At 44.6% G+C, this 27,423-nt stretch overlaps 4 protein-coding genes and 1 non-coding gene across 10 annotated transcripts in view; 2 read left to right on the forward strand and 3 right to left on the reverse strand.

Moving 5' to 3' along the window:
* Positions 1-33: 33 nt before the first annotated feature.
* On the reverse strand, positions 34-3,646 carry cyp4f3 (cytochrome P450, family 4, subfamily F, polypeptide 3). Of its 2 annotated transcripts, XM_085916631.1 has the most exons (13): positions 2,880-3,638; positions 2,661-2,805; positions 2,522-2,575; positions 2,051-2,178; positions 1,823-1,944; positions 1,598-1,744; positions 1,405-1,519; positions 1,153-1,219; positions 945-1,074; positions 742-875; positions 610-674; positions 453-535; positions 34-374 (listed from the first exon to the last, which is right to left on the reverse strand). In XM_085916631.1, the coding sequence occupies exons 1-13, from the start codon at positions 3,081-3,083 to the stop codon at positions 161-163; spliced, it is 1,608 nt and encodes a 535-aa protein (XP_085772757.1). In that variant the 5' UTR covers positions 3,084-3,638; the 3' UTR covers positions 34-160. The 2 variants fall into 2 exon arrangements, with proteins under 2 accessions (XP_085772757.1, XP_085772748.1); XM_085916622.1 differs by having other exon boundaries at positions 742-1,074; positions 2,880-3,646.
* On the forward strand, positions 3,383-6,592 carry LOC147062842 (uncharacterized). Of its 4 annotated transcripts, none has more exons than XM_085916651.1 (6): positions 3,383-3,489; positions 4,023-4,431; positions 4,536-4,776; positions 4,968-5,217; positions 5,303-5,726; positions 6,153-6,592. In XM_085916651.1, exons 2-6 carry the CDS (start codon positions 4,037-4,039, stop codon positions 6,403-6,405), a joined length of 1,563 nt encoding a protein of 520 aa, XP_085772777.1. In that variant the 5' UTR covers positions 3,383-3,489; positions 4,023-4,036; the 3' UTR covers positions 6,406-6,592. The 4 variants fall into 4 exon arrangements, with proteins under 4 accessions (XP_085772777.1, XP_085772768.1, XP_085772793.1 ...); XM_085916642.1 differs by having other exon boundaries at positions 3,425-3,592; XM_085916667.1 differs by having other exon boundaries at positions 3,425-3,592; positions 4,968-5,022.
* Positions 6,593-6,777: 185 nt separating this feature from the next.
* Positions 6,778-8,606, reverse strand: smim11 (small integral membrane protein 11). The gene is made up of 3 exons (XM_085916680.1): positions 8,322-8,606; positions 7,171-7,378; positions 6,778-6,940 (listed from the first exon to the last, which is right to left on the reverse strand). Exons 1-2 carry the CDS (start codon positions 8,334-8,336, stop codon positions 7,190-7,192), a joined length of 204 nt encoding a protein of 67 aa, XP_085772806.1. The 5' UTR covers positions 8,337-8,606; the 3' UTR covers positions 6,778-6,940; positions 7,171-7,189.
* A 181-nt stretch (positions 8,607-8,787) lies between these two features.
* trnas-cga (transfer RNA serine (anticodon CGA)) lies at positions 8,788-8,869 on the forward strand. Its single transcript has one exon. It is a non-coding gene; the product is annotated as a tRNA-Ser (tRNA).
* A 4,255-nt stretch (positions 8,870-13,124) lies between these two features.
* LOC147062845 (IQ motif and SEC7 domain-containing protein 1-like) overlaps positions 13,125-27,423 on the reverse strand; it is a 33,162-nt gene continuing 18,863 nt past the window's right edge. Inside the window, exons 1-17 of one of the 2 annotated variants that reach the window (XM_085923145.1) lie at positions 26,016-26,080; positions 19,917-20,028; positions 19,676-19,843; positions 19,438-19,611; positions 19,222-19,317; positions 18,573-19,120; positions 17,423-18,268; positions 17,155-17,313; positions 16,958-17,080; positions 16,713-16,879; positions 16,501-16,640; positions 16,298-16,423; positions 15,788-15,887; positions 15,023-15,184; positions 14,735-14,941; positions 14,491-14,540; positions 13,125-14,391 (exon numbers count right to left, since the gene is read on the reverse strand). In XM_085923145.1, the coding sequence (XP_085779271.1) occupies positions 13,213-14,391; positions 14,491-14,540; positions 14,735-14,941; positions 15,023-15,184; positions 15,788-15,887; positions 16,298-16,423; positions 16,501-16,640; positions 16,713-16,879; positions 16,958-17,080; positions 17,155-17,313; positions 17,423-18,268; positions 18,573-19,120; positions 19,222-19,317; positions 19,438-19,611; positions 19,676-19,843; positions 19,917-20,028; positions 26,016-26,080 (4,422 nt within the window). In that variant the 3' untranslated portion in view covers positions 13,125-13,212. Of the gene's footprint in view, positions 14,392-14,490; positions 14,541-14,734; positions 14,942-15,022; positions 15,185-15,787; positions 15,888-16,297; positions 16,424-16,500; positions 16,641-16,712; positions 16,880-16,957; positions 17,081-17,154; positions 17,314-17,422; positions 18,269-18,572; positions 19,121-19,221; positions 19,318-19,437; positions 19,612-19,675; positions 19,844-19,916; positions 20,029-26,015; positions 26,081-27,423 lie in introns of those variants that run through there. The other variant, XM_085923135.1, reaches the window with a different exon arrangement.

The raw sequence follows: 27,423 nt of genomic DNA on the forward strand, positions 1-27,423 counted from the left end.
TTATGTACCAATGAATAACATCAGAAGACAATGTGAACATTTTGTAGTGGTCTTTTTCTCTTTTTCCACCTGTGCTTGTATTTTATTTTTGAAACAATTTATTTGCATTTACATGACTGACATGGACACCCATTTTGGCAAGCAATGCATCAAAGGAGCATCATGTATCCGATTCTGCCTCCATATTGGATGGTGTCAGCGGTTCCAGCTGCAGCCAGAGGCCGCCCTCTGCTCTCAGCACCAGTTGGGGTAGACGGCGAACCTCACTGGATCCAAGCTCGGGGTTCACCCCCGGTGTCAAACGAAACCTGAGCAGGGTCAGTGACACAACAACACGAAGCTCTGCGAGTGCAAATTTCTGACCGATGCAGTTTCTGTCAACAACAAAAACACATCTTGTTAACACAAAACTGACTTTCTCAGATTTAGCTGAGAAAAGGAACAGGCAGCACCTGGGGCCTGAGGAAAATGGAATAAAAGCGTGGGAAGAGCGGCCTTCTTGGTTGTTTGGTTCAAAACGCTGAGGATCGAACTCCTATGGGAGAGAGCCCAAAACTGGTACTAACAGTCATAAAAAAAAAAAAAAAAGATGTGTATTTTGTTTCTTACATGTGGATTCGTCCATACTGCAGGATTATGGTGTGTCCCATAAATGCTGACTAAACAGATGGCACCTGTGGGTGGATTCATGAAAAATATTTTCATATACCTGGTCACTCTCAAGTCCCCCGATTGTCTCACCCTTTGGTACTGTCCGGTTCCCCGGCAGTGGCATGTCTTGGGTGTACTTCCTGGTTACGGCTTGAACCGGCGAGTGTAACCTCAGTGCCTCCCTGATGCACATGGTGGTGAAAGGAAGGTTGGACAGATCATCCCTGAGGATTAAAACATGCATGTAAATGACAAAGGCTTTTAAAGTAGAACGTAGTTGTGTCTTTTCTGACCACTCGATTCCATGTCCTTCACGCTCCTGCATAAGCTCCAGAACCTCCTTCCTACATTTTTCTTGACATTGTGTGTGGCGTGCTAAATTATAAAGCGTCCAGCAAATGGCACTGGCCGTGGTGTCATGACCTGTGGGGGGGGGAAACACGACTGTGGTTGGTAGAAAGGAACGATTAATCGTCAAACGACATCTTCTGACAGTCTCACCTGCAAACATGAAGGTGTTGGCCTCCGCTTCGATTTCTTCGTCTGTTAAGCCACGTCCGTCTTCATCCTGTGATGTTTGATGCAATGGTGAAATGCTCTTTTCTTTATTCGACAACATCAATGTTGCTAGTACACAATGAAAATGGAAAGATTAATCTCATTTTCAAAAGATGAAGTAAAACTCATATATGACCTCTTTATTGCAATTATTTTCGAGGGGAATGAATGAAATCATGATGAAGTGTCTCAAACCTTGGACAGCAAAATGATGTCCACAAAATCCTTTTTCCTCTGAGATGTTGAAGTGGAACCAGACAAGGACTGGTTGATGAGGGCGCGGCGCTTCTGAACCACTTTTCTTGTAAAACTATACGAGTGATTATGTCACATGATCAATGACGTCAACCCGGAATTCCTTCTACCGGACAGTTGCACTGTTTATTACCTGTGCACAATGTTTAAAGCTCTCTTAAAACGTTCCCCCTCTTGTGTCCTCCAATAAATCCAATCCCAGTGGTGCAGGATATTTTGGCGACGCCCTATTATTTGATCACTCAGCTCCACTATGGCTGACACGTACTCACTGCTTGACCTGCATCGAAAATGGCGGGATGTGTCTCAAACCAAACTAAAAAAAGGTCAACGGAACAGGATGGTGGCACGTTCTTACTCTTGACAGTTGCTACTGTAGCTGAAGGCACATTTCAGTAAACTGTCTAACGTCATCAGAGTCACGTGGTCAAATATTTCGACTGTAGTGCTGCCCTCTGCCGCTAGACGTCGCCATTTATCCTGTGGGACGCATAATTTCAAATTGTCAAATGTGTCAAATTGTTCTGACTGGAATTATATATGGCTGGAATGAGGAAAGGAAGAAAGATATTGATTTTAGTCTTACATGCATGGCATCTGCTGAAGTGTTAAATGTTGAAATGTAGTTCTTCAATATGTCGAAATGAAAGGCGGGGGTCAGAAGACGTCTCCTGCGGGACCATCCCTTCCCATTGCTGAGTAATAGACTTTCCCCTGAGAGAAAAGTGCAAGTGAATCCATATTTGTGTCATCTGGCTTGATTCATTATTATGAAATATTTCAGATTTTCTTGTAGAGAAATCTTTTTTTCCCCTTCTTCACTGCTTTTTTTCACTTTGACCGAGAATATATTTTGTTTCCAAAATATTCTCTTCTGCGTTCCGATCGGGCTTTTGAGAAAACTATTTCAGGAAAAAATATATTCTTGTGTTTCTCCCTCATCAATAAGGACCATTACACACCTTGATATCTCCCCGCGTGTTTTGCAATGTTAAACGACCTCACAGCAACTTGTATCTTACAACATGTTGATTTTGCTTCTTCATTTTTGACTCACCAAGCCATGGACGAAGATGACCATAAATGAGCTCATCTTTTATCGTGATACTTGCTGCATCAAAGGAAAAAGACAATGTTGCAGGGTGAATATTATATTTCACCACATCATAAAAAACAGAGTGAAGATGTTACATTACCAGGTGCCATTAGCAGAGGTTTGACATAGTCTGGGTGAAATAGTCGAACCAGATGATAGAAGGGTCCGAGGAACCAGCTGCAGGAATGTTTATATCTCTGCACTAATTCATCCACTTGCAGGAGACCTTCCTCTGTACTTTGCATCTGATACACAGAAAGCTCAGTTGTAGAAACATTTGATCACTAATAATTTATCTGCATATAAAGGTGTGACTTACCTGACCTAAGTGACCTATCAGCCAAGAATCCGCATGAGGCTTACTGAAACAGGACAGTCGATAAGTAAACCAAGCATGTTGAAGCAATAATCTGGCGGTCCAGAGTGTAATCGTGCCAACCAGTCCTGCAGCAGCCGCTTGTAGGACCTGACAAAGGGTGACCCAGCAGAACACATGAGAGAAGATGCGTAAGAGGAGAGACATCTTCGCATCGTGCAGACAGAGAAAGTAGTTTGGTGGTGATATGAGAAATATTACATCATGATGTGATGCAAACCTGCTTTTTGCAAGTATTTGGTCATGAACATCCTCCTTTGTAACCAAAAGCAACTCCACTTCCTTTATTCATCTATCTATGCCAAGAACATAGTTACGGACAAACCAAATGAGATGTTTCCTATTTTTATATGTATATGAATTATTATTTTTTTTTTTTTTACAAAGTGCTGAGTTGAACGACCGTGCGTCAATATACTCCATACATAGGTAAAACTGCCATTCAGACTGCAGAGGGCGCTATTACACCACAGATGCGTTTAAATCCGTCAAAGAACAAGAATCCCCCGCTGATTAGCGCTTTGATACACCTGACCGTGATTGAGACCCGTTGGTGCGTAAAAGTCAAATGTCTGCGTAAAATCCTCCTTTGAGATACAGCTACAAATGAAACGAAAACAAAGATATTCATAGATGTTTCTAACTATTCGAATCAGGTGAGTTTTGGCCTAGCAGTTTCGCGTAAAGGTTAGCTAACTTGTTAGCCATTACTCATTAGCTAGTTATGGCCAAAACACTTTCGTGAATTATCGGTTTATGTTGAATTTGCTGTCAAAATATCCCTAGGTCACTGCTCTTTTTAAAAAAAAAAAAAATATTATTACAAAGTTTGTCAGGTAATTGAGAAGCACAAAAAAAAGTGAGTTTAATTTTTCAAAAGTTTTGCATGCTATTATGCTATTATGCATGCTATTGCATCTATTATAATCCACTCACAAGTAGGATTCCACTGTTGTCATTGAATAATAATAAAAAAAACTGCATTAGAAAAAGCTTTGGGTCTATTGATGTAAAGTTTACCAGAAGACTCATGTAAGCATTGTGCTGTTTTGCTCACAAGTTATCTTCCGCTAACAATTTGTACAGGATTCCGTCTGGATATGAAGGAGATGGATGACGGTGACAACAGGAGGGCTTCTGGCTCAGAGCAAACCCGTATGGCGACCAAAGCCTCCTACAGTGACTGTCAGATACCAGTAAGAGATCACGTCGGGGTACAACCGACCCCTTTTGATTCGTACGAGGAATTCTTCTTCAGCAGCCAGACTTCCATCCATTTGGTCAGCGCGCTCGTGACTTTCTCAGGGCAGCACAGCGATATAGTGAAACAAGGTTACCTGGGCAAGCTTGAAAGGGACCACAGAAGATATTTTGTCCTCAGAGCAGGAAGTCACACCGGACCGAGTCGACTTGAGTGGTACAAGTCCCTGGAGAAGTTTGCAACAATGGAGAAGTCATCTGGGAAATATGCCTCGTTTGGGCCGAGCAAGCAAGGGTTTGTTCTCATCGCATTTTTCTCACAGCGAATCCATCATACCAATTTATTGTAAGTTACAATGTTTGCATTTTGCATTTGAAAATTCAAATGATCTCCCCCAGGGTGATTTACCTGAGGTCCTGCATTGGTGTGGGCTACCTGGGTAGTTTGAAAAAAGGCCTCACAGTGGCGCTGTATGCTCAAGACCAGACGATGGTCCTGGTGGCGGACAGCCGGCAGGATCAAGAAGCCTGGTACCTTTCCATCAAAAAACTGATGGAGGAGCATAGAGATGAAGATCAGGCGTGTGATGATGAGGACGACGGCTATTGCACTTTGCCACCTGCGGGATTCTTCAAAGAGGTTTGATCAGTTTGACTTTTTTTTTTTTTTTTCTGCCAAAAGACTTCCTGTCAAATGCTCCCATGTTTTGGAACGGTTTTCCACACAAAAACAAGCAACAGAGGTTGAACCTGGAACTACAATTTACACTCACAAATGATTTCTTACTTAACGTATAGCATTGAAACTATATAATGGATGTTTTCTCGAAGGTTTGGCCCGTCTCGGTGAATCCGCGAGGTCTTGGTCGCTCAAAGTCTTTGGCAGGTGAGCTCCGCCTCTGCCTCACCGCCACCTCTCTCCTCCTGATCCGAGTGAGCGCGTGCAGCGATTTGCCCTCGGTTACGATACCTCTGCTCACCGTGCGCCGCTTCGGCCACTTGGAGGACTCCTTTTTCCTGGAGCTCGGCCGCTCGGCACCGGTCGGTCCAGGAGAGCTCTGGTTTGAAGCGAGAGACCAAGGTGCTAATGAGCTTGGCGTTGACATTTGACCACTTGCTGCTTCACCGCCGGAGCGTGACCCTGCCTCCCTCCTCTGCTTTGACAGCGCAGCACATTCACGAAGCGGTTCGGGATACGGTCCGAGCGCTGCGGGCGCTTCCGGATTTCAGCCGGTCGCCCACTTCCAACCACAATCCGCTCCTGGTCCCCAAACGCTGTCGACCCAAATACAGAGAGAAGAAAAACCCGGACGCTCAGACAGACCCAACGCGGTACCAACAACCCAACGGATCGGAACCTCAATCTCCTCTCAGCTCGCCTAGCATGGCCTCGCCCGAGCCCGATCGCTACATGGACATGAGGAAGCAGCCCCCTGCTGGCGAATGGCGTGAAGGGGAGGGCGTCGGTTACATGATGATGTCACCGCAGGTCAGCCGCAGCTCCTGCTTGTTGCCTCGGGATGGTTACGTTACCATGTCAAGCCCTCAGAAACAAGACTGGCCAGTCTCACCTCCAAGTGGAGTCAACAGGTATGTTTCGAGTTTACTACTACGGTCCAGCTAAGAATTCACGCTTTTCGCGATTGGAATAATTCGCACAAATTCAACTGATGGTCGTGAATTGCATACGAGCCAGTGTCGATTTTCTACAAAATAGGTGTTCCTCGCAAAAATTGGAATGTTGCTCTGGAAATGATTTAAAACAATAAATAAAACAAATTTGTATATTAATTCACAAATTAAACATTACAATTAGCAAATGAAAATTATGCAGTTTTTAAACTCTTATCGTTGTAATCAATCAATTTTTTTTTTTTTTTTACATTACACCCGCCCGGGAACAATAAAATATTTTGCACTCCCCAAACTGACTATAAATAGCATTTGTCACAAATATTTACAAGCACTCCTCTGCATTTTTTTTTTTTTTTACATTTGACTTTTTTTGTCTGACAGATGTACTTCTCTGGACACATCACGTTGGCCAACCAACGTTAGGCCACAGCACACTCCAACCCGCAACGATCGACTGCCAACAGAGTTTGGGCCCACTCGTTCACCTAAAGGACACGCGGACACTTGTGGACTGATGACTCCATTTGTCCAATCTGCACTGCAGAAAACTAGTCGCTTTCAAACGAAAAAACGATTCGCCGTTCGATCTCGACTCGCATCGTGTCTGCCATCGTGTCTGCTCGCCGAGGACTGATCCGGAACGCTAATTTGTGTTGTCAAGACGATGCATCCCGGTACGTATTCATGCTGGCCCGCCAAGGTCACGTTAGCATAAGGGTGCAGAACGCTGCAAAGTTAATACACCACCTGGGTGTGGCTTTTTTTCTGAATGATGTTTCACGGTTGTACAGCGTGTATGAATTAAAGTCACTTGAATGCAACCTGCAAACGCACTCTGACCTTTGTACTTTCCTCAAAGGTTGGGAAACAGAGCTACATTACAGCTACTTCCAAATGGCCAAAAATTCTCTTTTGAAGAATAGAACGAAGAGCCTTGTGAATAATCAGATGTTGCACATCTTAAAATGTGCAATACATCAAACTTAAGAAAATATCCAGCCATGTGTAATACTGTATGTGGAACAATATTTTATCCATTTCATTTCAAAAGATACATGTTACAAAATTCAATAAATACATTGTGTTGTGCAATTTCTCGTCTGACACAGCGGCATAATCACGGTCGGCAATTTGTGTTTCGGTCGGGTCATGTGATGTTCTGCTCGGCCCTAGAAAGTGAAATAAAAAAGATGAGCTTCATTTTATCTTCTATTATAATCTGTTTTAAATTAGCCTGGATGACTGGTGCTACTTTGTTGCCCTCTACTGGTAATATGTGATACTACAAAACATTGTAACACGACATTAGCCATGGTAGTAGAAACACGGGAATCTATTTCAATTGTCATTTTGCGTGTAGCCCACTTTTAACTAGAATTGTCACATGAACTGTAATTACCAGCATTTAGCATCTCATCTCAGTCTTCCTTCAAATGATCAATAAGCTCCTGTGCCCTCTGGGCCAACTTCCTCCTCTCCGCCTGCTGCTGCTTGAGAGCTGCCTCTGCTTTCTTACTCTGGTAGATCTTCACCCCAGCAAAGCCCAAACATAGGATTAATGTCTTCAGAGCTAAGATGTACAAGAGTACGGGTACGTTGTCCAAAGCCTGCAAAGTAAAAGGCAGTGTCAACACTGAGGACTGAAAGAAATTATGGGAATACACGCTACTACTCTCTCACGACTACAATATCCAAACTTTTATCACTTTCAAACCCACAGAGACAACTAAGATTAATTTAAGCATTTAGCTAACCAGTAGCTGGTGAAATATTAATTTCATGTTGAATATGCATTTAGGTAATTGTGAAGACGAAAGAGACGATATACCAAAATGTTTTGTTAAATGTATACGACTAACTCTCTTCATAATCCAGATAGCAGGGGTGTCAAACTCGTTTTTTTTTTTGCGGGCCGTATTGTAGTCATAGTTTCTTTTGGAGGGCCATTATGAGCACCTCATAAAAGCTACAAATAACTCGTTTTCAAATCAGACGAGTAAAAACTGGTCATATATATATATATATATATATATATATATAATATATATATATATAAACATTAAAAGTGACGACAATTTGCAATTCTAGTAATGACACACGAATTTGATGCACAATTTGTCTTCGCGGGCCACATAAAATGATGTGGCGGGCCGTATCTGGCCCCCGGGCCTTGAGTTTGACATCGGTGCCATATAGCATTCCAGGACCATATACGGTCGGTGGGAAGTTAAACATGTCATGTGAGCTCTTGTCTTTGTGAGCGAGGCAGCTGTTCATCAGCCATCACGCGTATACATGTGTGAGCTTAAAAGCAATAAACACTATAAATTCCCCCACACGGAATAAAGCTAAATTATATGTCAACAGTTGTGGCAGCAGAACAAGACTGTGCATATCAGCAACTTAGCATTAGCATGACGCTAGCGACAGCACGCAATATAGGCTTTTTGTAAAAAGAAAAAATACGGATAAATAACTCGGAGACGAGCAAAAGAAAAAACAGCATTCAATGACATATCGTTTTTGATGTGACACGTCTGAATCGATTACCTTCCAATTGATCATTTTAGCTTGCGACCGGTCAAGTTTGTTTACGGCGAAATACAACGGAGGGCAAGTCAACCCCTACCAAAAAGAGGCGGGGCTTGAGGTTCAGTAGCCAATTAAAATGTTCCAGTCATGTTGCATTCAGGATAATTATGAGAAAACAAATGTTACCCGATTTGATTGAATTAGGTTTAAAAAGGAAAGACAAAGATGTCATGGGGTGATCAAACCGCTTTCCTAAAATTCTTGAGATGCAAGTTGGAAAAGAGAGTACAGACGTTTTTATACGTCACTCGAGCTTTGGTTAGAGTCGCAGTGGACACGTTGGTATAATAGCTGACCATTGTCAGTAATGCGCAACCATTAAAAGTGTCCTGTTTCACACATACCTTTGTCTAACATTAAATCCATAACCGGTCAAAATAATTATAAGATAAAATTTGCGTTTACCTTGCTTTGAATGCCTGTAGTCACGGTGGCCGAGAGGTTAAGGCGTTGGACTCGAAATCCAATGGGGTTTCCCCGCACAGGTTCGAATCCTGTTCGTGACGCATTCTTTTATACAAATGAACATTCTTCCTGAAGCTAACCCATTGCGAGCATAAATTCCTAACCAAATCTTAAATATGAACAAAGTCCGAAGGTTTCCGCCATCATTCGACTATGGAAGCTCAAAGAGGAGCAACAAGGAATCGCAAATTTGCTAGATAACTGCCTATAAGCATGAATGCACCTCGTCACTTTTGGGAATATTTGAAATCGTTTGTGATGACACTTTTCTTGCATCTCTGCTGAAGACTGGTTGGCTTGCGACGTGTTTTTTTGCTCTGTGTCAAAATGCACGCGCTTTGAATGAGAACACTGCATTCTAATAATCCACCACTAGATGCCGATAAATAATAGACAATGTACGATTAAAAGGAGAATTACATTAAGTCCCCTTTTAAACAATGTGGATTCAATCGATTTTGGAAAATATTGCTATATTATCATTTCGACATTGCCATGCTTAGATAGTTGAAACCTTAACCCTATTTTCATATCCTAGTTGGAAAACCTAACCTTTGTTTAAAACCCTAGTTTAAAATCCTAACCCTAGCTTTAAAGCATACTTTGAAACGATAGTTTAGAATCTTAACCTTAGTTTGAAACCCTAGTTTCAAACCCTAACCGTAGTTTTAAATCCTAGTTTGAAACCCCAACCCTAATTTAAAACCCTAGTTTGAAACCAAAATCCCAGTTTGAAACCCTAGTTTAAAATTCTAACTGTTGGCGCAATGGTGCAGCCGGATAAAGACAGAAGACAAATATAACGTAGAGACGTGAATTTGGTTTGGCTTGCATGTGATCTTCCTTTTGAATGAGCTGCTGCCATTTATGGATTGCACACAGGTGTGTAGCCACGCCCACACTCACTGGGTCACAGGGTCAATTAGGGACATGACATAACCCCTAATATTGAACCCTAGTTTGAAACCCTAGCCATAGTTTTAAACCTTAATTTGAAACCCTAACCCTAATTTAAACCTCTAGTTTGAAACCCTGACCATAATTTAAAACCCTAGTTTGGAACCCTAACCCTAGTTTGAAACCCTAACCCTAGTTTTAAATCATAGTTTGAAATTCTAACCCTAAATTGAAGCCATAGTTTGAAACCCTAACCCTAATTTGAAACCCTAGAAGAGTTGCACAGGTTCTGGGTTTGAATCTGGGCTCCGGCTTTCCTGTGTGCATCTCGCATGTTCTCTTTGTGCTTGTGCGGGTTTTTCTATCGGTACTTTCATTTTCAGATTGATCGCTAATTAAAAACTCAAGTGCGTATATAAATGTGAGTGTCAATTGTACAACAACAACAAAAAAAAGACGACACAAGTCATCCTTCCATCAACATGAACAGATTTTTATAAGTTCAGAGCAATAAATATTTCCACTTTTTGTCTCTGCAATGCTGTCCAAAACAAAGTTACAAGTAATATATTTCTATACATGGCTAAATCTTTAAAATAATGTAATCTCTGTGGACACGTACAGTATTTGACACTACTGGTCCAATTGTACACGTACTACCTCAGCACAGGAAGCACAGACAACATTTGTCAATGAATTTTCTTTAAAAAACAAAACAAAAAAACAATAATCCCTGTTTTACCAGCAGCAGCAGTCAGAAAAAGATGTCCTGTAAAATGAAAATGTCGCTGTCGCTGCTTTTTATTGAATACAACATGTCTTTATGTACATTGTGGCTTATAATACAAAGTTCCATTCAGTGCAGATACTGTAAGAATAAATAAGAACATGCACAGCAATAATGGAGAGAAGAGCTGGGCCGAGAGAGCGTCATGCCTCTATTTTTGTGTGTGTTTTCATACAACGATGTGCTGCACACTTTAAAAAAACAAACACATTTTTTTATTTCCTTTTGATTGCTTTCAAGGGAACGCTCAATCGATGCAAAATCAAACATGTCAGCGGAAATACTTAAATGTTAGCGTTAGACAAGCCCGCCAGTGCAAAAAATCCCACAGCCACGCTGAAACGGCAAGATGGCTTCCCAACGTGATGACCTGCACGTCACAAAATCATCGTGACTTTATTCAAATCGGAATCTGAGCATATGTTGGTTGTGAAGACACTTGAGGACATCAAGTCGTTGCGATATGTTCAGTGTGAAGACATTGGATGTCATCATCGAGCTATGTGACATATAAGTCATCATCAGGTCCATGACGTGTTCAGTTTAAAGACACTTGTGGCCCTATTTTTGCAGACAAATGTTTGGGAATTTGTTGACATTTATTTATTACAAGTCCCTGGTGCATCTGACAATTTGGTGACAGAAAGTTGACTTAGATTTAGACCAGCTAAAAGCAGATCTAAGTTGTGGCGCAAGTGGTACAGTGCGATTGTGGTGCATTTCATCAGGTCGGGTAAAGTCATTTCGAGTCATCAAGTCATGTGACATGTTCAGTGAAAAGTCAAGTCATCAAGTCGAAAAATAAATATTTTCTTAGCCTAGCCCTGCCTTTAAAAAGAAGAACGGTGTTTTTTTTTTTTTGGGGGAAAAAGTAGAAGGTGGCCCAGAGAAATGCCATCACAACGCATGGCAAATAATCAAGTTGAAATGCGCTCGTCAGAACCCTGAAGAACTTCACGTACGGCCACATGCACCCAACGCACACTGTACACTTCACATGCACACACAAAGGCGACACATTTGCATAAGTGCAACAACAACAACAAAAAAATAGAAAAGTGTTTAGATCCAGCTTCCTCCCCAAAAGTCTTAAATATCTTTGAAATGTGGTGTGGTGTGAAATGATTCCTATTTTTTACCATCCTCCTGTCAGAAGGCACCTTGTTCTCCAAAATTCTTGTTCGGATTCTGTGAATGAGCCGCGTTTGGTGAGCACGCGTTGCTATCGTACTCCAGTTTGATGATGATTTTTAAAAAGGGAGGGATGGACCAAGTTAAAGTGTAAAATATGTCAAATATTTCATAAAAAAAAAACAACTACATATTTAGGCATTTTTACTGATTGACATTTTTACATCTGACTTTACTGATTATAATCACATTTGACCAAATTATAAAAATAGTTAATTTGAATAAAATAATAGAAAAGTATTTGAAATCTATTTTCAAACTGTACAAATTATATAATTATAATTAACCAAATGATCTAAAATCAGTTTCATGATAAAACAATTTAATCTCATTTTGTAACTACACTATGAATAATTATTTAATTATATTTTATCCACCAATTGTTGAATAAAATAAATATAATAAATTCCATATGAATCTTTTTTTAATTTGCAAACATTTTAGTGGTGCCACCGATCATAATGAGGACCCACTATTTTTCTAGAATGTCATATTAAGGTGTTTAAACTCAACCCGCCGTTAAATACATTAAATACAATATGCATTTTGCATAACAATACCACATTTGGACCTAATATGCAGGATTAGTATTCTAACTATATTCAATGAGTGACAAGCCAATTGCGTAGAAAAAAAAAAAAAAAAAGAGACTCTGTTTTCCAGAATCCACCCTGTTTGGCCTCATGATGATAGCTTAATCTCCTTCCTTGGCAACACGGAGTATTTCATACAAAAAAAAAACACGAATACATCAATATGCTTTTGCATACCTTTGGAATATTTGATACATTATATATTGTTTACATCATGACGTCAGACGTTGGTCTCGCCGTTTGACTTGATGTTTGTTTCGCTTGGTTGGTTTGGCTCAATGTTTGTCACAATTCTTGTTTTTATCATCTTCTCTTGACCTTTGTCTTCTTCTTCAGTGTTGGTCTTGTCATCTTGACCTATGTCTTTCTATTTTGATATCCACAAAAATGTGTGTATCGTAGTGAAGAATTCAATGACAATTCCCATCCATAAGAAGGAGAGCGCAGAAACCCTGTGAGCCATAACGACATTTTTACAAAGCACAGAGGTAAAAACAAACAAGACGATGAAACCAAAATCTCCTTCCACTCTTTACACTCGGCATCGATCGCCCGAGTCATGCGTGGCTGTCGATCAAAGACACAAAATGCACCAAACTAAATAAACCCCCCCCCCCTCGGCCGCCCCGCCCTGCCCTGCATTGAGGTTTTCAGATGTTAGCCACGTGCAATCATTGAGCACAGGGCCGGAGCGATATGTGGCTCTAGCCGCAGGGAAAGTTGACATGAAAGTAACAAAGGCTCAGTAATTTCCTTTTCCCTATTCTCATTTCTCCTCGTCTAACCAGGCGGCCGCTTTGATACATCTGCACGTGCCCTTGGCGCCTCCTCCTTCTCCCTCTGAATACCGCCGCTCGTTGTCCGGCGACGAGGTGTGACGTCGCCCCCCGGTGGACGACGAGGGCTCGCCGACTCCTCACACAACGGTGCTGATGCGACTGACCGGTTTGGACTTGGGTCCCTGCCCGCCGCCGGCCCCCGGGTGCGGGGAGAGGGGCGTGGCGGACGGGGGCGGCAACGGTGAGTGCGGGGGAGGGGGCGGGATGGAGGAAAGAGGCGGGTATTGCGGAGCGTAGGGCTGCTGCAGAGTCTGGGAGACCAGGCGGGCCGACGGGGTCTGAGGCGGTGGGGCGGAGAAGATGAAGTGGGTGGAGGGCGAGTTGGCGGGGGAGGGGCTTAGCGGGGAGTGGACGGCGTGGTTGTGAGAGTGGGCGTGCGGGTGGGGCTGCGAGTGCGAGATGGTGAGGGGCAACTTGCCTCCGCCGCCCGGCCGGTATAGTCCGTGCGGCGTGGTCGGAGTGAGCGGCGAGTGCGGGGATAGGGGAGGGGGCGTGATGAAACCCGAGGCCGCGTTGTAGCGCTGGTGCTGGGCGGCGGCCTGCTGGATCCGCTGATGATGCTGCATGTGGGACTGGGCGCAGCCAGATGGGACCTGGCGCCGCGGGAGCGACACCCTGTGCATGAGGGGGTGGTGCGGCGGGGCGCTTTGCATGTGGTATCGGTGATGATGGTGGTAAGGCGGCGGCGGGGTCTGTTGCGGCTGGTGCCCGCTGCCCACGCCTGCCCCACTGTTGCCGTGGCAATACTGGGCGTGCAAAGCCTGGAGCTTGGACGGCCCCGTGCCTCCAATGCCGCCCGGGTCCGACTGGCCGAGGTTGGCCGATGGGGAGGGGCATGGGGAAGGGGAGGACGGGTGGGCGACGGGAGGCTCGGGGGCGGGGTAATGAGGCGGGGACGATATCATAAGGGGACTCGGGGGGCACTGCGGTGTCGGTGATGTCATCGTCAGGGGACCGGGAACTTTCCCTCTGCGACTGCCAAAAAAGTTCCCCAGCCGGCCGCCGCCGCCCGGCCCGACCCCCATCGCCATCCCTGCGCCGGCCCCAGCCACGCCCCCGCTCGTGAGCGGGGACGGGCTCGGCCCGCTCTGGTTGTGACAGAGCCCCGGCCCACCGCCCACCCCCGTACCGGGGCTCTGAGTAGGGCGGTGCGGCCGGTAAGCTGCTGGTGACGAGGGGGCCATCATGGGGCTGTAGGCCAGCATAGCTCCGGGGTGGTATTGCTGGTGCGGCTGTGGGCTGCTGATGATGGAGCCCTGACGGGACAGGCACAATTTTCATTCATAAAAATGTCATTCATGCGCCATTAAGTGGAGTTTTTATTCCTTTTGACTTTTTTATGACATCATACTCACTTCCATTGTGCTGTCCAATGAGCCCACGCTGTTCCGACGACCTCGCTTCCCTGTCGGCCAATCAGAATGAAACAAAAGTCAAACGTTTTAGGGGTGATCACAAAGGTGCATAGATTATTGGATATAAAAAAAAAAATGAATTCCCCTTTAATAATATGGAACAACATCCCTAATTTTGATTGACTGCATAACATTTTCGGAACAAAGAGTAAAGTCATTTTCTTAGTTTGGAAGTTTCTCTGACCGCTATCCGACAAGTCTCTGAGCGAAGAGCTGAGCGCCGTGCGTTTGAGTCCGTCCACCGACGCGTACGTGTCGTCCAGGCTAGGCCGACCCAGGGTGCCGTTCACCGCCTCGCTCTTCACGGGTCCTACGGGTCCTGCCCCGCTACCCGGCCCGCCTGCGATCATCGCGGCGGGACGCATCACGCCTTTCTGCTTCTCAAGCTCGGCTTCGTTTAAGAGAAGACAACACGGTTAGCCGAAATGATTTAGCAATTTAAAAAAAAATAAATAAAAAAATAGTCACTTACACTCCACACGATATTTCTCCATGTCCTGCACCTCGGCCACGCTCTCTCTCAAATCCGAGGTGAAGCGAGCACGGTCTTGCTGGCTCGGCGCGGTGAACACGATCAGGACCTTCCTCTCGCCCCCGGGATTGGCCGACGTCAGCCTGATGCCGTGAGGGTAATCTGGGCGACACGACAAGAAACAAGCTGGGTTGGAAGCAGCCACGTAACATCCTTAAAAGATCTTGTCAACCTCGGGGCGCAACTTTTCCCGTACGAAACGGCGTATTAAATATTGATGCTGTATTTGTTTAATTCATGCAACTCTGTTTGAAATCATATTCCATCACTAAATCAAATCTTCTTACGGTTGAAGTCAGGCTCGGTGTCTATCGGCGGTAAAAAGCACTTCAAATGATCTCAATTTGACTCGCGACATAAAAGGAAGGTTAAATAGCTCTTCGACTGTGTCAATCAAAAATGAGCCGTTTTCTTGAGGAAAATTATTTGTATTTTAAAAAATACTTTTAATATTCAAACAATATTTAATAAGCCTTAATAATAAAAAAATTAAAATAAATAATAAATGTTGAGGCAAAAATATTTGTATTTTTAAAAATACTTTTAATCTTCAAATAATATTTCATAACCCTTAATAATAAAAAATAAATAATAAATGTTGAATTAAAATTAATAAAAATATTGTAATATTTGTCATTAGATGGTCTGTCTAAAAGTGTACGATTGAGGTTGAAGATGGGGTTTTAAAAAAATAGAGGCTCTTACAAGTATTCTGGAAAGTGTGCACCTGCATGTCCACCAGAGGGAATGATTGTCGGAAACTGTACGTCACGGAGGCTTTCTTCTTTTGGAAGATCTTAGTCACCTGAAAAGGTAGAGGAAGAACTTTGAGAACTTGCATTGTGGAACCAAGATAACTATTTGTATACAAACAATAAAAAGTCAATATCCTGTTGCCTTTAAACTAAGCAGATTTCTTTTTTTTTTTTGCACTAAAATGGGTCTAGTTGGCCCGCAAACACATCAAGAGAGACATATTTGCATTTCCTGTAACAGAAAGTCAAACTTTGCGGCTTAACGACATCTTGTGTAAAGGCAGCTTGGCATTACGGGGGATAAACCGCTGCCTTTTATCTCTCGTGGGAGAAGCTCCTCCGGCTGTGACGAAAAAATGCAAAAAATACAAGCACTCACAAAAAACCCCCCCAAAAAAACCCACAAGTCAAACTTTTCTTATATACAAAAAAATTGGGTGTGCTTTAATGGTGGTCTTACCATCAGCAGGTCGTTGAACAGAAAGACCTCTCTTTGGTGAACGCCGCTCCTCTGGGCTCGGTTCGGGTCGGGAACCTCGAACAGCTGGCAGCAGCACACCAATCGACGGTGAGGCAGCGACAGTACCTGTGAATCGTTTTTTAATCGTTCAAAAAGAGCAGACGGCATATCGAGGTCCAAGGCGCCAGATGGGAGGCTCTTACGGGTTTCTTGCCGACAACCATCCTCTCCACCGCCTGCACCTGAGACACGTGGTCGTCGTTGGTCCTCAGTTCCCACTTCTGGATTCTTCCGTAGATGGACACCAGAAGGTCTCTAGGAATATCCTGACCGTTGTCCACACCTGGAGGTCAAAAAGTAATTGGATTGACTAAGTCCAATTCGAAGAAGCAGATTTTTTTTTTTTTTTTTTTACCTCGTAGGTTCTTGATGAAGTCGTCCAGTTTCATCTTCCTCTCGGGCTTCACGTTGGGGCTGTACATGTCCGTGTTGAGGAGAATGATGGCGAAGGCCAGGATGAAGATGGTGTCTGGATTTTGGAACTGCCGTATCAGCACCGGGTTGCACACGCAGTAGCGCTGACTGCAGGCCGAGAGAGAGAGAGAGAGCGGAGCCGTCAGGCCATCTCCAGTCGTACGTCGTGGAAAGACGGCGACTTACCTGAAAGCCTCCACCAGTCGCTCCACGCGCTGTGCTTCACCCTGAACTTTAATCTGAGCTTGGAACTTCCTCAGGGCGTCATCCAAATCCATTCCAGAAAAGTCCATTTCGTCCAGGACGCAGCTGAACATAAGAAACGTAAAGGGACTTAGGAGCGTACCACCACCGACGGCGATGAGGGAAAACGCCATCCTCACTCGAGCACGTCCTTGTTGAACTGCTGCCGGCTGCCCAGGAACTCGCCGATCATTTGGCGGCTGAGTCCTTTCCTCTCCAGGATGAACCTCGCGATGCCCACCGGCGTGTCTGAAACGAAGCCCCTCTCGATCAAGTACTGGATTCCCTTCTCTGGTTTCCTGGCAACCAAAACAAAGAACTTTGGAGCCCGCTGAAGCAGCAGCAAGATGAGGTGGTTTAATGATCGATTAAAATGATGATGAAAATCTGCTGGTTGGATTTGCTCACTTGTTGAAGAGGTTGAGTCCGATGCGGTAGTGGCGGCGCTGGACCACGTCGTTGTTGAAAGCGGGCGAGTCCCAGCTGTGGCGGCTTTCGCGTTGATACGTCTGCTTGCCCAGCGTCGCCGGCGCGGGCTCGCGGAGGCTGTCGCGCGAAGACGAGCCCGAGCTGCCGTTGTTGACGGTGGTGTCGTCGTTGGAGTTGGTGGTGGTGGAGTTGACGCTTTCGTTGTCGCCGTCCGAGCACAGCAGGTGGTGGTGGTGCAGCGGGTGGTGCGGCTGGTGGTGCAGGTGGTGCAAGTGCTGATGGGCCTCCGTCGATGATGACAGAGGGGAGGGGGTGAGCGGCGGCGGTATCGGGGAGAGAGGCGGAACGGGCGAGGGCAGCGGCGAAGACGGGGGTTCCGGGTAGGCGTGCGGGAGGTGGTGGTGCAGATGGTGGTAGTGGTGTTGGGCAAAATGGGGCACGTACGCCGCCCCGCCGTGGTGCATGTACGGCATGTGGTTGTACTGGGGATGGTGGTGCAGGACGGTGGGAAGGTGGGGGATGGGCGACGCGTGTTGGAGCGCGTGAGGCAGCGCGTGGGACGGAAGGGTGCGAGCCGAAGGCATCGGCACGGCGCTGGGGGCGGAGCTCCGGGTCTGCCCTTGCGCCATCACCACCGAGCGACCGTTTGGTTTGTGTTTGATGGTTCCTTGCGGCGATTCGGCCTCGCTGCTGCCCGCCCCGCCGCCTCCGTGTTCTTCTTCACCGCTTTCGCCATCTCCCGCTCCACTTTCTTCTCCTGCGCTTCGCTCCACTCCGGACGGCTCCTGCTCATAGACCAGACGGCCGATGGAGCCTCGCTCGGACCTGAAAACGACCACATGTAAATTGGGATGAATAAATACTTCATGCCCAAAGATGTAGGTGTAAAAAGCAGGATTACAACAAAAAAAAACGAGGCTTTCCTTTTTGTTCTTCTAAAATCACTCTCAAAGTAAATAGGTGTGCTGCCATCTAGAGGTCAAGTGTGGAATTACACCTGAACGCCAAAATTGAGTTCGAAAAAGAAAAAAAAAAACACGCCAAATCGTGGCACGGCGAACCTGAAAGCTGCCATGTCGTGTGAAATCTGCTGGAAAACATTTTTTTTTTCACCCTCTTGTGACTTCACCTGTCACTCATGTCGACCGAGCTGTCGCTGGGCGGTTCTATGGTCAAGACGGGAAGGTGTCCTCCGGCGGCGGGCCTCCCCCGGTACTCCCCCCGACATTCCGTGCAAGGCGTGCTACTCCTCCGGCTGACGCTGCCTCCTCTGTCGGTCTCTCGACTTTCCTCCCTGCCGCTAGCGCCGCCCCAGTAATCCGTGTCGGAGCTGGAGGCCGGGCAAGACAGTGGCGAGGAGGGCGGGCGGGAAATGGGCGAGGACGGGAGGCAGCCGTCGTCCATGTAGAGCGTGACGTCACTGAAGGAAGTAGCCGTGCTGTCCTCGTGCATGGCGGCTCCGCCGGCCCCCCGCCCGGTTTGGCCCACCACGCGACGGGAAGCGGTACCGCCCCAAGAGCACTCCCTGTAGTCTTCCTCTTCCTCCTCTTCGTCCTCCTCCTCTTCTTCCTCCTCATCACCCTCCTCTTCCTCTCCCTCTCCTCCCGCCTCCTGGGAATCCTCTCGACCCGATTGACAGGTGAGCGAGTCGTCCATCGAGTCTGCCAGCGACTTGACCTGACATGCGCGCACACACAAACACGCATGTATACATTTTTTTTTACATCAGTACACATTTTTCAAAACGAGACTAACTACCTCAAGCTAACAGTTGATACCTGCTTGGAAAAAGAGTCGTCCATGTCTCCTGTGTCTTCAGACCCCTGCGGCCCTGAATACCCTCGACCCTGCGGCTGACGTTCATCGAAGGAGTACTGGAAACACACACACACATCGGGATGACGGTCTGCACGTGTGTGTGTGTGTGTGTGTGTGTGTGTGTGTGTGTGTGTGTGTGTGTGTGTGTGTGTGTGTGTGTGTGTGTGTCCGCATACCTGCATCCTCATGTTGGACAAAATGATGCGGCGGGTCATTCGACTCTCCGAAGCCGAGCTACGGAGCCTCTGGAAGTTCTTGTTCATGCGGTACTGCCGGAAGGCCGTCTGAATGGTCCTGGCCGCCCGCCGGGATACAAACTGGCCGCCGTACTTCCTTTCCAGCATCTCCACCTGAGCGAGGAACGGTCTTTCAAACGATGTGGGGCTAAAAAAAAAAAAGACTCACGTGTGTCACCTTCTTGTCCTGGAGGTCCGTGGAGAGCTCATAGCTGTCAGAAAGGGCCTTGCAGCGTTTGCTCTCCTCCTCCTCTTGCTTGCGTAGTGCCAGGCTGGCAGGCTGCTGGCGACTCCGCTGAGCCCACGCCAAGCTCGCCGCGTTGGCCGTAGACACGGGCGAGCTGTCCTGTTTCACAAACGCTTGCCGAGTTAACTTTTGGCACAAAGAACTCCCGATATTATGAGTCGAGAGAAATTACCTGTACGTGGGAGGCTCCCAGGGGCCCGCTGGAGGTGCTGGTGCTGTAAGGGTGGCCGAACAATGGATCTGAAAAAGGGAGTGCCTCCGGACAGCGTGGTTCACCTTCCACACTGAGGACAAACATGAATGTTAGCTCATGAGATTGCATCAAAAGTGTGGGTGTGTGTCATTATCATCGTTATCATCATTACCAAAGAGCCGTGAAGATGGAAGAGAGAGAAAAATCATACGTGGGCACTGCCACGTTCGCACAAACACGCGCCCGTGTGCGCACACACACACAATGTTGACTCATGCTGAACAGCAGTGTGTTGCTGTGGAGGTGTCTGCTGTGTGTGTGTGTGTGTGTGTGTGTGTGTGTGTGTGTGTGTGGGGGTGGGTGTACAGTGTGTGCAGACCCTGTGTGTGTGTGTGTGTGGCAGATTTGGTCTTCCCTTCTGTTTTTCAAATGAGCCGTTGAAAGATTTTTTTCCAGCGTGAAACACACATGTATGATGACAATATCAATGTTTACAAATCTTCAATGTTTCTATCATGTATGGGATGGATGGAAGGTCAGTTGAAATTCTCTTTTAATATTTATGAGTTCTGGAAAGATTGAACTGCCATTGATGTTTAAAAAAATAAATAAATAAATAAATCATTAGGTCCAGTAAAAGCTGTAAATGTTTATAAAAACACACACCAGAAAAATAAATGAATAAATAAAATACAAATAAAATACAAATAAAATAAATCAAAATAAATGAAATTAAAATGAAATAAATAAGAATAAAAACCTTTCATGTTCGACTATAAAAACATATAGGTGGTGGAAAGATTGAACCGCCATTGATGTTTAAAAAAAAAATAAAAATCATTAGGTCCAGTAAAAGCTGTAAATGTTCATAACAACACACATCATAAAAGAAATGAATGAATAAAATAAAAATAAATTAAAATAAATAAATAAATTAAATAAATAAATTAAAATACATTAAAATGAAATTAAAATGAAATAAATAATAATAAAAACCTTTCATGTTTCGACTATAAAAACACATACGCGGTTTTGTCGAAGAACCCCTCAATTGTGTTGAATGTTTACAAACAACACATCCATTGACGACTTTGAAGTGGAGTTGTTTTACATATCAATAAATCCACCAGCGAGCGAGCCGAGCCGAGCCGAGCCCCCTGCTCGTGTGCCCGGTGGGCTCGCCGCGCTCTACATTCCGACACAACGGGGACTCTGGCGAATGTGTGTCAGTGAGCCACCGCTTTGTGAGCTCAGCGTGTGCGTGTGCGCAAACGGCAACCAAATGCCATCGGACCCGGAGGTCTTATTCCTCTTTCCCCAACACCCCGCAGATGGTCCTCAGAAAAGCGTATCGTGTGTACTGCCTCTTTGAAGCCAAGCAAGCGAGAGTGTCTTTGTGTGTGAGTGAGGGGAAACAAAGAGAAAACCACAACAAGAGTCCGTGGCCATTCATCATTGCTGTAGTGGAGGAAAAATGCTCCAACAGTAGGTTTCCCTGTCTTCAAGCCTTCGAGTAGCTAGCATGAAGTTCTTGAAGTGACAAAAAAAGTCTAGTACAGAGTGCCAAGTAACCTCCTGGACATTCTGCAGTCCATTCAAATTCTGCTTCCAGATCCACTCTTCAGTTCCTGATTATCTTGAAGATTCTCCTATAGAACCACTTTATTCCACTCTGTTGTGAATTTTGTCATTTCGATGTTCTACAGAATTTTGATGAAGTAGGCTGTACTTCCAGATCCATTCATTACATCGGCAAGTTCCTGATTATCTTCAAGATTCTCCTATAGAACCACTTTATTCGACTCTGTTGTGAATTTTGTCCTTATGAAGGTTTTAGATGTTCTACAAAATCTTGATGAACTAGGCTCTGGTGTTCCTTTTCTATTATTATGCCTGGGATACTAATGAAACTCACACATTGTTTTCTCCGTGTTTTTGTTTTAGATTTGACTAAGAGGCTTTCTGCACTGAGCTATAAATAAATCCACCCTGTCGTCTGCTGCAGGCGGGACCGCCGCCAGAAGCCCACCTGCTGCCGCGTCATTGGCTGCTGAGTTCTGGAAGCGTGAAAAAGGCGGAGCCAAAGAAGGAGGTGTGGAATTAGGTGTGTGGAGGAGAAGCAGCAGGAGTTAGGATGCAAAGGAAAGGCAAAGAGACAATGAAGGTAATCCGAGTGTTATTTTTAAAAACATCAGCTTCTCGCCTTCTAGCGCAAGTGTGATCTCCGAGATATTTTGGAGGTGAAAGTGTGGTGAGATAACTTGATGAGACGTTAACCCCTCGGTCGACCGGTACCACCCGACATATTCAAACCCCGTCCGTCATCCTCCGCCGACGGGGAATTAGGCCAACACGTGATGTAATACATGACATGCTGAATCCGACACATGATCTGGACATGACACAAAAAAGCTCGGTCATCCTTTGCTAAATTGAAAGTACGTGACGCAACATGTTCACGTCATCCTCCAGTGAACAGAAAATAGTCCGACAGGGGATACAAGACGTGACGCGACACGAAAAGATATTGACACCGTGATGCGACGTGGTAGACTATCATCTGTCAACCAGGAAGTAGTCTGACCCAATGATGATTGTGCTAAAATGACTAAACCGCCCATGCTGGTTCCAACTTGATGCTATGATGGCTAAACAGGCATGTTTTTAAATCAACGTGACTAAATGGGCATGATTCTACCAACATTGCTACGACCCAGGAAGTTGAGTCAATTTGAACCAACTTTTGATTGTTTAAAAAAAAAAAAAAAAAAACTCAGTTGTTGGGTTGTTTTTTATATATATATATAAAAAAAAGGTTGTTTTGGTAATATTTTCAGATTTTTTTTCAACCCCTCCATTTTTAAGTGTGTACTAAAATGGTATGATGTGACCACAATGACTATTTTCACATGACAGCGCCATCTTGACGAAACGGGTATGATTGCAGCAACATAACAAAAAAGGCATGATCATCATATACAAATGATGTCACCAACGTGATGACATAGATCTCGCTAAAAATAGGCCTGATGATATCCATGTGGGTAAAAAAAGGGCATGACTGGACCGACATGACTAAATAGGTATGACTAAACTACTAGCGTGACTATATGGAGATAATGACATGTGAGATGTTACCAATACGAATAAAAAGGGTATGACTGTAACAATGTGATTCAAAGTACATGAGACTTTAGCCCCCCCCACACCCCCCACCACCACACACACACACTTCTGCTTTGTGGGCTTGTTTAAAGCCCACAAAATACTGCAGAGCACAACACACACACACACACACACACACACACACACAGAGTTCTCCCCACGCTGCAGTAAAAGTGGTCATCGCGTATCTGGGATCTGACGTAACAATCCTCCATCATCCACCCACAATCCTCTGTGCACGCACACACGCAAACACTCAGATAGTTTATAGCGAAGCATCATTAGCATTTTGCCGCATCATTCCAGGCAGGTAGACGGAAAAGCAAAGCCAACTGAACGGACATCGTTAAAAGAGATGGCACCAAAAACGATTCAAATGTCACCACCACTAAATAAGCATGATGTGACTAACTAGACGGGGGGGGCACAAGGGTACCCGGCATGGAACGTTACTTGACGGGCATGATGGATGCGTCAACGTATTTCTGTCAGTTTGCCCATTGAAGCGGAAATGTTCAAAGGATGACAAGGTAAATAAAAGGTGACAAAAATGATGGAAGTCGGTGCTAAGCGGCCGCTGGCCGTCTCCGGCTCGGTCGAGACGTTGCGGCGGAGGATTTAAGTGTCGTGTTGACGCACGACAGCAAAACATTCAAGTAGAGCTGTCAGTCAAACAGAGCTAACATGTCACTCATATTCACTGGACATCTCTATTTTATTTATTGAAGCTTGTCACAAAAGAGAGATGGAGATGATTTCAATTGAAAAGTCCAAACGATGTTTGTCTTAAAACATTATTCTTTGACTTTTGACTTGGCAAGTTCCATTTTTTTACTGTGTTTACCAATTTTATGTTATTTATGGGTTAATTCTTTAAACTGTTATTTCTATACATCTGCTTTTTATGTTTTATATGATGTACAGCATTCCGGATGCAGCTCTACAAATAATTAAGTCAACATGAAAAATAATTTCAGTGTCTAACGAATCTCATGTACATGTTTTCATAGACACTAACGACATTGTTATCGTCTCTGAACCTAACATCTTTGTTTTCACAGAATCTCGATTCAATATGATTTCAAACTGTATTTTGGCTGATTCTAGACCATCCAAAAAAAAAAGCGTCAGCTGGGATCGGGGTTGAAAAACCACATGGCGGTTGCTAGGCAACAGGCTCGCTGCTGACTCAATGGCTTTAGCGGCGCTTCCCAAACAGGCGGTGTGACTCAGCGCGTCTTCATGAACGCCCACCATCGCCGTCCTCCACCTTTCTCTAAAACCGCCCCCCCCTCGCTGAACTTCATCAAAACAGATCCATAAAGACAGAATCACACGCTAACTCTTTTCAGCACCTGGACCAACTCCAAAAAGTCTCATTCCATCAACTCACTGGATTCGCGGCAGGCTTACGTTCGCCAACGATACCCGCTCCTAAATTGTCCAAACGTAAAAACCACCATGAAGTTAAGGCAAGTTGCAACACGACCAAAATCATGCAGAACTTTAAAGTTCCATTTAACCAGCATCAAAGAGTGAACTCTTGCTTGTTTTCTAGCACCACAGTACGTTGTTGTCAATATAAAAGTGGACTCTTTGATTTTACCTTTGACTACTAACAGTACTTAACTATTTTAAAAGGCTAAATTGAAGACAAGGAAGTAAAAACAATTGCCTATAAGGTCAAAAATATGTTACAATAAAGTATTAAATCTTTATTTACATTTGCGTTATAATTCATGTATATATGTGTGACTGCTTATTTAACCGATCCGATTCTAAATTGTCCACACAGGTGGAGTATACGTGTTCTGCAATAATAGTTTTTTTTCTATGCGCTGATTAGTTTTGCGTCTTAGTATGTGGTAAGTAGTAAATATTATTTAATGATGCTACAGTGGAGTAAAGGTAAACAAGCTAGCTCCTGGGTTGATTATATGACACCTCTGTTGGATAATTAAGGTGTCCCCTGATTTTTTTTTTTTTAATTGGTGATCTATTTCAAAATTTGAGTATATAACTTTTCATAATATGTACAGTATACATGGCAATTTATTTGGTAATAATGATGAATTAAGAGTCAGGTTCAGCAACAAGTTGAGTTTTCTTTTGACATCATAGCTAAAGATGACATGCTTACATAATATAATACGCATATAATACTTACAAGCTTATTTTTAACTGAAGTCAAAAAAGATGTCAAAACATTGATGTGCTAGAAAAAAAGTAAAAAAAAAATGAAATGAGTGTTAAAATACATTTAGAGACACATTAAGTCATTTCAGATTGACCAGTGAATGAATGAGGCTTTGTAAAGCGCTTTGAATGCCTTATGTACTTTGAAATATGCTTCCTATTTGTCCATTTTGATCAATTTGCATTTTTCTTTTGATATTCTTGGAAATGTTTTATGGGGGGAAAAGTCAAATGAGTTTTGAATTTTAGTCAACGTAGTGTTTTTGCTCATCAATAAAACCGATAATATACGATTATAAACGATGATCTTGAAATTTCGGAACACACAACCAAGAGACTGTTTGACCCAAACAGCAGCACTGATTGAATTCCCAGGCCAGCAAGAAGGTAGAGAGAGGCATTCATAAAAGGGGGAGGGAAAGAGAAAAAGGGAGGGCGAGAGAGATGGAGTGAGGTGAGACAGGTAAATCGCTCAAACGCACCAAGCGCTGTGCACGCGCACCAAACCTCAGGTTCATAAGCGGTCAAGTGTGGCACGCGCGCTCGCACGCACGCACGCACGCACACCCGCGCATCACAATACGCCATCGCAGAACTGAAAACGCACAGTCAGCCATCAATTGCGCGCGCAACACGCACACACGCACTCATTGTCGTGACAGCATCTCTGGAACCCCCCCCCCCCCCCCCCCCCAGCGCTGTTGGCGATGGTCTTACCAGTAAAGAAGCTTGTTGTGCGGAATGGCGGGCGTTTTATCGGACGCGCAGTTGATGCACCACATTGTTGTGTGCATGTGCGTAGCTCATCCACGCCAATGCAACGCTGAGCGGGAGCGCGCCAACCCACGAGAGGAGGGAGGGAGGGGCGGAGAGAGACAGAGGAGGCGGGAGATGCGCGCCCTCCTCGCCTCTCCTCCGTTCTTTATAAAAGCGTTCAAGATGTTTCATGGCACTCCCAGTTGGAGTTAACTGTCAAACTAATTACAAAGCAAAGAAAAATGACGTGCACTAATTGTGTATTTAAAAAGAACAACTAAATGCATTTGCCTGTTGACAGACAAGTTAATGCTAACAATGAACACAAACAGGGCAGCAACACGTGTAGACAGACATTATAACAATAGTGACAAGCATGTTTTCTTTATCCTCTGCATAAATCGATGACTGCAGCTGAGTCACTTACAGTAGTCGGCTTTGTTTGTCTGCATGACAGAATTATAGTGACCCCTGGTGGCCATCGTGCAGACCCTAGAAGGAGCCGCAATGAATAATCATAATGCAGTTGAATTATTTCAAGTAAGTAAAATAAAAATATGACTTGTTTGACTAATTTTCTTTGATTTAATTTAATTTCTCTCCCCAAATATTTTCTTCTGACCGTATGACAACTTCTACACATAAATAAGAAATTTCGACATTTGACCCCAAAATTATTTGAAAACCCCCCAACTTAACTGACTTTTTTGATTAATTAAATTTTTAAATTAGTTTTATTCTTAAAAACAAACACTTGTCTGACTTAAAAAAAAAACACAGAAAATTCATAGATCAAAGAGAACTATGAGGTTTACCCAAATGACTGGCATAACTTTGCCTTTCTTCAGATTTTCTTCAGATCAGATTTTGCAAAAAAAACCCAAAACAATCATCTCTTTTATCACTTTGCACACACACGAACACACACACACAGCCTGACAGCAGGAAGCCTGTATCGCCATGGCAACACTTCACTTGACTCCTCCGACCAAGTCTCCTCCCTTCTGTCCCTCCCCAGCACGTTGCACGGCAACCGTCGCCAAGCAACATCCATCCTTACCGCCCTCTCCTTCACTGTCCCCTCTTCTCTCTCTCTCTCTCTCTCTCTCTCTCTCTCTCTCCCTCTCTCTCCGTCACGCCCTCTCTTTTCACATCCCTCTCTCGCTCCCTCTTTCTGTCAAATAGTTCAAGTTGATTTTTGTTAGTGATAGATTTGAGAGAAGAAAAGAGGAGAGGAGTGAGAGTGTGAGCGTCAAGTGGGGAAAGCGGGAGGGAGAGGTGTGACAGACAAAAACACGTGGCAGAGGAGGCTGGAGAGGAAGGATGGAGGAAGAAAAAAAAAAAGGAAATGAGGAGGGAGGAATGGAAG

The sequence above is a fragment of the Syngnathus leptorhynchus genome, chromosome 1 (assembly GCF_054491065.1).
Source record: "Syngnathus leptorhynchus isolate UIUO chromosome 1, UIUO_Slep, whole genome shotgun sequence".
In the NCBI taxonomy this organism is placed as follows: domain Eukaryota; kingdom Metazoa; phylum Chordata; class Actinopteri; order Syngnathiformes; family Syngnathidae; genus Syngnathus; species Syngnathus leptorhynchus.

Coding starts and splice junctions, on each gene's coding strand:
- cyp4f3 (XM_085916622.1), bottom strand. CDS start 3,083: ATGTCTCTCCTCTTACGCATCTTCTCTCATGTGTTCTGCTGGGTCACC. Junction 1,075..1,152: donor CAACACCTTCATGTTTGCAG/GTGAGACTGTCA, acceptor CCCCCCCCACAG/GTCATGACACCACGGCCAGT. Junction 536..609: donor CAGTATGGACGAATCCACAT/GTAAGAAACAAA, acceptor TCTCTCCCATAG/GAGTTCGATCCTCAGCGTTT.
- LOC147062842 (XM_085916651.1), top strand. CDS start 4,037: ATGAAGGAGATGGATGACGGTGACAACAGGAGGGCTTCTGGCTCAGAG. Junction 4,777..4,967: donor CTGCGGGATTCTTCAAAGAG/GTTTGATCAGTT, acceptor GTTTTCTCGAAG/GTTTGGCCCGTCTCGGTGAA. Junction 5,218..5,302: donor GTTTGAAGCGAGAGACCAAG/GTGCTAATGAGC, acceptor CTGCTTTGACAG/CGCAGCACATTCACGAAGCG.